We start from the raw sequence: 10,293 nt of genomic DNA, 5'->3' as shown, positions 1-10,293 counted from the left end.
TCTTTTAAATTGGTGTGGCCATAGAATCTTATTACATTAACCACTCTTACTGTGATTCAGTTGAAAAACCACTCACATCGAATAACAGCAGAAGATACACCTCAATATACGGCATACAACTTTTTGTTATTACAAACATAAGTAAGTTTCTTAACACGAATCTATGTGGGATACCATCATAGAAACATTGACATATCCTCAAATTACACTGTTGTCATTCTATGTAGGTCCTTAACTGAGATATTAACCTTCACTGTGGCAAATCGCCTTTGACCTGTGGTTAATATCTAACTGTGGCCTTCCGCCTATAAACTGTGACAAATATTGCCTATGAACTGTGACAAATACTGTCTTAAAATGTGGCAAACATTACCTTTTGAATTGTGACAAAATATTGCCTATAAACTGAGACAATTACTGCCTATAAAAACATTTTCAAATGAAATCATAAACCAAATATTTCAAGAAATAACTGTGCATAATGTAAATGCTAAAACTTAACCATAATTCATCAAACTGTGCCCCAAAACATATGGGCTAAGGTTCAAAACATAAACAAATACTAAACAAAACCAGAACTCCCACTAATCAAGCATTTCAAACAACTGTATGTAAAGAAATCCTAACTACTTGATGTGACCAAATTTTACTTGCTCTCAATTGCTGATGATCAGTCTACCTCACCCTTTATTAGTATCATTCTGCTTATCAGCCCCAGAATTCTTCCTTTTCTCTAACCATTTCTTGAAAATAAAACAGTCCTTCTTCACATGTCCTTTCTTATGGCACCAAAAACACTCTACGTTGTTGGTATTCTCTTCATCCTGAGCCTTTTGAGATGTGTCAAGTTCTTGAGAGCTATTAGTCCTGTCATATGGCTTGACGCTTCCTCTGTTGGAAAAATTTTTGTTCCTTCTGCTTGGTCCACCAGAAGATCCCTTGTGAAAAGTTGCATGTGCACTCTCAAACCTAGTTTGTTTCAATTTTTCTTCCTCTTGAGTGCAAATGGAAATGAGCTCATTTAGGCTCCAATCGTCCTTCAGTGCAATGTAGGTAGATTGGATAACCTTATACTGACTAGGGAGGGTATTCAGTGCAATACGTACAATATATTCTTCATCGATCTGTATTCCAAGATCCTTAAGTTTACCAGCATCAGTAGCTACACCCAAAATGTATTCTCTAACACTCCCACATCCATCATACCTTGTATTCATTAGCCTGGTCATCAATGTGGTTTTCTCAGCTTTCTTGTTGTGTTGAAATCTACCTTTAATAGCATCCAGGAATTCTTTTGCAGTGTCTTTGATCTCTATGTTCCCACGTATAATTTCAGAAACTGCCTTTTTTAAAACCAGTATGCACTTTCTGTTTGCTTCAGTCCATTTCTTAAACTTAGTCCTTTCAGCACTTCTGCTCGAGTCTGTGAGAGGCTCAGGTTTAGGCTCCCTAAGTGCCAAGTCTAAGTCAAGAAGACCTAAATGCAATTCTAATTCCTCCACCCACTTTTGATAGTTGTTACCAGTGAGTATTGGGATGGAAGATACATAACTTGAGGGAATGACCATCTTACTACAGCAGTAACAACAACACAATACATGCCAAATATCAAAATATAAACCATAATATAAAAGCATGTAATACCATCAATATATTTTAAATAAGAGTTACAACTAAAAATGTATCCCTATCCTTTGGGACAGGAATTAGCTGATGCTCTTATATTATTCTTTTAACTGTGAAAACAACACTAACTTTGGAATTCAATCACCTTTGGGCAAAAGAACTCCAAATTCAATGTCCCTTTCTGAAATGTAGATGATTATCCTCAAACCTTGATGACATAACCTTTGGGAAAGTATCACCTTTACTGTTGGAGAAGATACAATCGAACTGAATGTACCACTTTGGTGGGTTTCACTCAGTTCTATCATATCTTTCCTATTGGAGATATATATCTTTATGTTCAAAACATACATATAAATGTCACTAGGACAACAATAACCATACAAGAGTCACAACCGCAACTACATTCCTATCCTTTGGGCTAAGAATGCACTGGTCCTCTTGTAAATTTATATTTACTGTGAAAAGAACAATAACTTTTGAAATCCCCTCACCTTTGGGCTTAGGAACCTCTAGGTTACTGTCATTTTCTTAACTTTGGTGACATCACCTTTGGGCAAATGTCACCTACATTGTTTCCCTGTGGAAAATCATGAAATAATAAGATGTACCACTTTGGTGGATTCCACCTCATCATTTCATGGTTTCCTAAAGCAAAATTACTTTGCAACTAAGAATGAGCGGAAGCTTACACCCTTTTCCATATTAATATATCTCAATTTAAAAAAAAAAAAAACTTCTCAATTTCATGGTAACCAATAACATATATATTTTTCAAAGCATTGATTTATGCCATTTTGTTTCAATGATTGAAACTAAATACAACATAAAATTTCAAATAAACATGACATATTAAAAATTAGATCATTAAATGTGGCCCGAAACAAGGAATCCAACGCAAAAAACAGATTTCAATTTGGCCTTAAAACGAACCTTTAAATGAAATTTAAAGTAGTTTAAATAAAAAAAAACCCAAAAGGAACAAATTGAAACCAAATACAACATAAAATTTCAAATAAATATGTCATATTAAAAATTAGATCATTAAATGTGGCCCGAACCAAGGAATCCAACGCAAAAAACAGATTTCAATTTCGCCTTAAAACGAACCTTTAAATGAAATTTAAAGTAGTTTAAATAAAAAACGCAAAAGGAATAAAAACCAAACAAGCCTTTAAGTTTTTTTTTTTTTTAAATCAATCCAAACCAACCGGTTCGGGCATATGAGTTCCGGGTCAAATTCGGGTCAATTGGTCAACGACCCGGTCAACCTTTGACCGAGTCAAATAGTGCACATGAGTTGACCCACTGTGTCCCAAGTCAAATCGGTAGGGTTTCCGAGTTGAACCGGCGATGACTCGCCTCCGTTTTTTTTTTCTCTCTCCTTCGGTAGCCGGTTTCCAGCGGAGCGTGCCGACGCGTCTGGAAGTTTTCGGTGACTTGCGGCATGCTGCCGCGACCGTCTTCTCGTGATCTACAACTTTTGTGAAGAAAGTTTTCCCATACAGGATATTTAAGTGGTGGTAAAATTACGATTTTTATGATTTTCATGATTTTTAATCAAATCAGGTTTTAAGTAATAATCAAAATCCTCATGTACAAGAAAAATTCAATCGATTCTTGTCCCATGTGGTCTGCTCTGATACCAATTGTTAGAACTCCCTATGGGTTTGAGATTGAAACCCTATGGAGGAAACCACACAGGAAAAACAAGAACACGAATCTAATAAAATTATGGAGGATCGATTTGTACATTTCACCTAGTATGCTGAAGATGATTGATGTTGGTCACTCCCACTTTCACTCTATTGGCTTGGCTATGGATCTTCTACAACCCCTTAAACCTCCTTGGTTCTCTCACTTTAGTGGTAAAGTGGGGAAGAGTGAATAATGGCTGTAGGGACCCAAAACCTAGTATTTATAATACTGTCCTGCACTCAAAACCCTAAACCACAATGGGTTGAGCCAGCATATCCCTAAGCTTAAGAGTGGACCGAACCAGTTCATACAATTTGACTCTCACCCATTTAATCAACCCGAATAATTAATTTAGCCCATAAATCTAACATAACCTACTGGTATGGGATAGTAGAGGAAGACCACTAAGGTCGCGTACCATCAATATCCTGTTCCACTCGAATGTCGAGACCCACAGTGATGACTGAATACAAGTTTATGATTTATAATGCATATTTTGGATGTATAATTTTATTCTTACGAAAGAAGTGCATGGTTTAACTTTATCAAAATCATTATGAGAACTATTGTTTTGGGGGATTATGGAATGGAATGTCGGTGGACTACAACCCTTTCAACAGAAAGTTATGTATTAGGATAGAATTGTTGAGCATAAGAGTGAGGCAAGAGCGTGATATTAAGAGCAATGTCTGATTTCGAGAGCCAAGAGCTTTTCACTCACAATTTCATTGTGTTTGAGTATGTGGACCAGGGGTGAGGTAAGAGTGTGATGTTAAGGAACATAATTTTCCTCTTCATAGAAGCCCATTATCGATTCTGAGTGCCAAGAACCTGAGTCTCATCCCATTGATTATATTTGTGATGTAATATGCTAATTTTTAGCAGTGCAAAAATAATAACTTAACGGGAATTATTAATCTGAAATTTGGCTTCTATAATATTCTAACTCATGGCTGGTTTTGATGGAATATATATATATATATATATTACTACGTATGACTATGTCATGTTCCATCTTATTGAGCTAATTTTGTTTAGCTCACTCCATTACAACTTTTTGTTTCTCAGATCTAGCTTAGTAGCAAGGAAAGACCGTTTGAACAATAATTAAGGAATTGTAATTTTGGGAATTATTGTATTTTATTGTGATTTAATACAGGCAACTTGGTTTGTATAATTAAATTTGAGATAAATTGTTATGTATTTTAATAATATTATCAAAGTGCGCAACAGAAGTGTGGTGATTGCTTTTGGTGAAGGCCCTTACTCATAGGGTGGGGTTGGGGGTGTTACATGGGTAAATGCTTAAACTGAATTTGCTCGGATCCACCCTTTAGGTTGGACTTAAAATTGTGTAGTCAGCCTATTGAAACATAAAGGGGTAGCGTAGTTGGTGAGCAACGAACTTGGTACAAGTTGTAAACTCAGACGTCATAAGTTTGACTCCCATTAGGCACATCTTGGGCTATAGGTCTCATTCTACTTATGACTCTCACTCCACCACCTCTCTAATGGCTAATATCTAGAAGTAAGAGGGTTTTCTATGACGGCAAAGTGCAGCTTTGCATCAAGAAAAGGGGAGGATGATGAATCATCCAATAGAGGTTAAAAAGGAAAGAAAGTGTGGGCCCATGAATGGTATGTGAGAAGATGTACGCAATAATGTATACACGGGCATATATTGTACGTCTCATTTTTCCTAACTTAGTCCTACTAGTAAGCAATGAATGTTGTTTGAGAATGTGGTATCGAAAATGGGATTGGTCAATGTTGATATCAATCCAATATTGATGCAGACCGATATGGTTTAAACATAATACACCTGATTTCAATTTAAAAATCATTTTTCAACTGTTTTACCTTAGCCTATACCAATTCACCGATACTGTATCAACTAAAAATTATTGGTCAAGAGTCAAGATCGATATCGATCCAATCTGACTGATTTCAATCGATCCGATCCAATTCCTCAAATCATGCGTCTAACACTAGCAGTTAGAAGATCGGACCAACATATCAAACATAGCAGGCCGGGTTTCAAGTCTGAAATCATCAAATGGTCCAAGATCGAACCAGACCTCTTTACCCGCCATATAATCGAACTCTAAACCTCTGTAAATCCCCTGAACCTGAAAGGATCCTTCAGATTTTTTTTTCCGCGGCAAGTGAAGTATTTAAAAAAAATGTGGCTCCTTTGCGTCCAAGCTTTTATAGGTAATGATCTTACTATTCTCTTCAAAGAATAATTGCAGAAGGGGAGAGAGAGAGAGAGAGGAAGATGGCAGCCGAAGACAACGGGAAGATATATTTGAGGTACTACGTAGGGCACAAAGGGAAGTTCGGGCATGAGTTCTTGGAGTTCGAGTTTCGTCCCAATGGGAAGCTTCGATACGCCAACAATTCTAACTACAAGAACGACACTATGATCCCTAAGGAAGTCTTCCTCACCTCCGCTGTTATTAAGGAATGCCGCAGAATAATTTCCGAAAGCGAGGTCTCTCTCTCTCTCTCTCTCTCTCTCTCTCTCTTTCTCTTCTTTTTTCCTTTCTAGGGTTTTTCTTTTTCTTGTTTTCTACGAAATTCTCTACGAGTTTGTGAAATTTGGTTGTATTTGATGATATTTACAGATAATGAAGGAAGATGATAACAACTGGCCGGAACCCGACCTAGTTGGGCGGCAGGAGCTTGAGATTGTGATTGGGAACGAGCACATCTCTTTCACCACTTCGAAGATTGGCTCTCTCGTCGATGTTCAGAGCAGCAAAGATCCTGAAGGACTTCGCATCTTCTATTACCTTGTCCAGGTAACCCTTTTTTTCTTTTCTTTTCAGATGTTTGGGATTGTCTCTTTCTTATATCATCAGGTTTTGCATTCCACGGTTCGGTCAATTATGGAGATATCCTTCATTGCATGGCTAAAATATATTGTAGCAGAATGGTAGCTCTTATGGCGGGATATGAATGCTAATCTTGCCTATGGTCGTCCATTCCCATTGCAATTCTGGAGCATAAGATGAGAACTCCACCTCTAACCGAGCCCATGGTGAGTTAACAAAATAGTCACGACTTTAATCCATCCCCATTACCTAATTACTTTAGTATAGGAGTAACTGTCAGTTACTCATTTATGTTACAAAGAAATTCTCGTGTGTCTTTACTCATACTAATGAGTTTGTTCTGAATCCCAGATTTTAGGATATTTTACTTATTTATTTTTTGAATAGATTATTAATTATGGGAAAGAATTGTTTGTGGATTGATGAGATCATACGACTGCCCTGTGTAGACATGGCAGTCCTCCAAATTCTAGGAGTTGGGACGTGGCTTTGTAAATTTGATTGATCGATTATGATCTACATATTGTTCAGCAGCTCAAGAATATTTCATCACTTGTTCCTTCATGAGAGTGAAAGGGGCTCTAATTTTGGGGTGTTCTTATGCTTTAATTATTCATTATAATCTTTGATGTAGTTCAAAAGAACAAGAAGGGCAGCAGCAAATCAGAAAATCAAAGTGGACCAAGAATGGACTAATATGTGTACTTTTTGAGTGTCCAATGGGTTATATGGGCTATTGGCTTTACATTTTTGGGATTACTGCTGTATGTGTCAATTCTATGAGCCCAAATATTAGGGATTCAAGTCCTATACATGATTAAGTAGTTAGTTTCATTTTTCTGTTTCTTAGTCATTAAGAGTATTAGGATTTATTTTTTTTGTAATCAAGGCAGTTGTTATAAATATAAGAGAGGGCCTGTTATTGCTCCCCACGATTTGAAGTTCGCTAAAAGAAATGGCTTTATGTTGTTACTGTGAGAGGCACAGTCTGTGGGATGCAGAAACCCTAGTGAGATTAGTGGAATTCTAACCTAGGTTTGGGTGGGAGGCTCAACCGTATCTTTTCCTTTCTTTGTTCCACCTTTTTCTTCTCCATCAATTTTTTTGTTTCTATTTTGTTTGTTCAGCAACTGTGAAACATATGTGAGGCATTTGGAGGACTGTAGTCCTGGAGTTTTTTGTACATACTCTTGAAGGTTAATCCATCAAGCTCCAATAGAGATAAGACTTGAAGACCAACTTTCCATCCTTGCGGCTCTCTGGTGTTGTTTTCTGCAGAGAACTTCATGGTCCTGAAACTCCAGATCCAGCCATCATCTCCAGTCCACCTTTTGACAAAATAATACCTTCTTGAGGCCCCTCCTTAACAGTGGTATAAGCCTGATCCAAAGTCTGGATTGGCTATTGTCTTCCTCATTTCTATTTGAGTTTTACTTTCTATTTTGGAGTTTACCACATATCTCTTCATGATCCCCACCTTGAGAATATGAAAGACATTGGTATAGAGAAGAGCCTATCATCTCAGAATCACATTACTCTATTAGGCTAGAAAATTATTTTACCTTCTCACCCCTTTGATCCTCAACAGATAGGTTTAAAGATCTGTTATTTAGTGCTATTATATTGTCTTTTTTGTTCTATTGACTAGATGTCTAAATCCTTGTGCTGGAGGTCGAAATCTATTTACTTTTCTTGTAAACTTATATGGTAATTCCATTTTCTCAATCTGGTGTGCAAGGAATCCCTAATGTGGATTATTAAACCCTAAGACCTACTATATATGGCTTGCACACGGCATATTTGGTTATATGTCTGTAACAAAAGTAAATTGATTGAATAGCAAATCAGATACTCAAATTGCAGATTGATAAGACTGATAATCAGTTTCAGAATCGAGGAACCGGATAGGACAGATTTAGGAGAGATCTGATAGCTCTCAACATACCATGTAATGGACATTGATTCCAATCAAGTATGGAATCCAGATCTCTGATGTATTAAAGGGTGCAATTAGGACTGGAATCATAATTAAAGAAAACAGAGCAGTGTTTGGACTGAACGGACGGAAAAACCCAAGTCTAGTGATCAGAACTAAAAGGAATAGTGATAGAAGCTTAGTGGCGAATTCTGAAGGAGGGACTTGGTTATGAATTTTACAATTTTACTACGGACCACGATATTAATTGATGAGCTAGACCAAGTAAGCTCAACATTTCAATAAGTTAGAAACTTGAAAGTGACAAATTTTACTCGAAATAATATTTTCATTCTCCAGCATTGGGGAATGTTGCGGTAATGCCAGCTTATGGTGGATACTTAGGCACCCAGAGACGAGGAACGGAGTAGTAAGTGAGGAAATGCTTCGGGGAATTGAAAATAAGCATAGATCTGGAGATCCCCGCTTCATTCTCTCTGTCAGCCTCGGGAGTAGAAGTTGGAAACACAAATGATAGGTGTAGGAAGTGCAACTACTATATTGATCTCGACTAAGGATATATTGATCGGTGAAATCTGTAGAAATTGTAAATTATCATAATTGTAAATATAAGTTCCAATTTATATTTAATTATTGTACAATTATACTTTGAGTTAAGAGTCACTACTCAACTCTCTCTCTGTCTGTCTCTCTCTCTCTCTCTGTCTGTCTGTCTCTCTCTCTCTCTCTCTCTCTCTCTCTCTCACACACACACACACACACACACACACACATACACACACCCCAAAGTCACATGTGCATATTTACTCGTATGTATGTATGTATGTATATATATATATATATATATATATAAACATTCTTGCATTAAACCCAACAAGTGCTTATGTTCTAGTGGTTGAGGCATTACATTACAAAAGAGAGGGGCTGGGTTTGAGTCTCCTCATTTACTAGTGTTTTTAAGATAGGTGCCAGCCCATACAAAATTTTGGCATTTTGAGGCTCTATCAGCCAAGCTAAGGTTGAATGGGTGGTTTAAATTTCAAAATATCCTTCCTACACTTAAGTTGGTATGCTTGATAAATTGTTTGAACAAGTTTATTTTGCTATTTTGACAGTTAGCATTTGGTGTGGGAATGTCTTCTATATCCACTTGATGTGCCCAGATACCCACTTGTTTGAGTTAACCTTTCCTGTTTTGAGTCTTCTGACTAGTGGAAATCTTTTGTCTTGTTTTGGTTTTATTCAGATGCAGGCCTTGCAATGCCATGTCCCCTAGCTTCTATATATTAAATTGTATGGAGTTGATTCTGCAAGTTTTCATGATACATGCTACTCAATCTGTCTTTGCAGGATCTTAAGTGCTTTGTGTTCTCTCTCATCTCTCTGCATTTTAAGATCAAGCCAATATAACCAAGGAGCACAGCTTTGATCTGAATTGCTGAGGAACTATAATGTGGTTTTGATAGACGCGGGGAAATATAGGCATCCTTGTCGGTTTTGTTCTTGCATTTAAATGTTCCTTTGTGCCTATGTTTTCATGTGTGGGTTTTGATATATTTGACTTCTGAATTCCACAGAAGGTGAAGGTAGTGTGGGAGTTGTTACATAATTTTTCTCCGACGACAGCCCCTTCAGCCTTCATGATGCATCCATAAACCTAACACTGATTGGTGCAAGGGTTCATTAATGCTCAGACAATTCAAAAGGTGGAAACACTAGGATTGAGGGCTTATGCTGATTACAAAGTAGAGTAATTGCGCACAAGAGAAAATTACATAGACCTCCCGTATTCTTGGCAAAAAGATCATCTCCAACCCCGATGACTCATCCAAGGGCTGGGAGGGCTTGAACACATATCTCTAGGTGTTGATAGGTGTTGAGATGCACATCACAGCCCTCCCAACCCTTGAATGGTCGTCGGAGAAGAGCTGGATCCCCGTATTATGCCCGATATTCATAGCACTCATAAGGGTTTTGAAAATTACAATTGTCCTTTTAACTCTAACGGTGTTCAAGTTAAATGGAAATGATAGTTTTTGATAATTTTTTTTTTTTTTTTTCATTGTCATGACTTGGTTGACTGCACAGTTTCTGAAATTAAATTCTCCCAAAAGGGGACCCAAATTCTCTCGAGTCAAGTGGAATACTTACCAATAAAAGCCAGAAATCTTTGGAGAAAAATCAAAAGGGCCTTTG

General features: G+C 37.2%; 1 protein-coding gene across 2 annotated transcripts; it reads left to right on the top strand.

Annotated features, from left to right (window-relative positions):
• The first annotated feature begins 5,445 nt into the window (after positions 1-5,445).
• Positions 5,446-9,711, top strand: LOC122084998 (protein mago nashi homolog). Of its 2 annotated transcripts, XR_006141984.1 has the most exons (4): positions 5,446-5,818; positions 5,952-6,128; positions 6,259-6,367; positions 9,448-9,711. XR_006141984.1 is itself a non-coding variant. In XM_042653419.1 (3 exons), the coding sequence occupies exons 1-3, from the start codon at positions 5,603-5,605 to the stop codon at positions 9,505-9,507; spliced, it is 453 nt and encodes a 150-aa protein (XP_042509353.1). In that variant the 5' UTR covers positions 5,447-5,602; the 3' UTR covers positions 9,508-9,711. The 2 variants fall into 2 exon arrangements, 1 of the variants encoding a protein (XP_042509353.1); XM_042653419.1 differs by lacking the exon at positions 6,259-6,367 and having other exon boundaries at positions 5,447-5,818.
• Positions 9,712-10,293: the final 582 nt, after the last annotated feature.

This window comes from Macadamia integrifolia, chromosome 7 (assembly GCF_013358625.1).
Source record: "Macadamia integrifolia cultivar HAES 741 chromosome 7, SCU_Mint_v3, whole genome shotgun sequence".
Lineage (NCBI taxonomy): Eukaryota > Viridiplantae > Streptophyta > Magnoliopsida > Proteales > Proteaceae > Macadamia > Macadamia integrifolia.
This window is presented reverse-complemented; position numbering and strand designations above follow the sequence as displayed.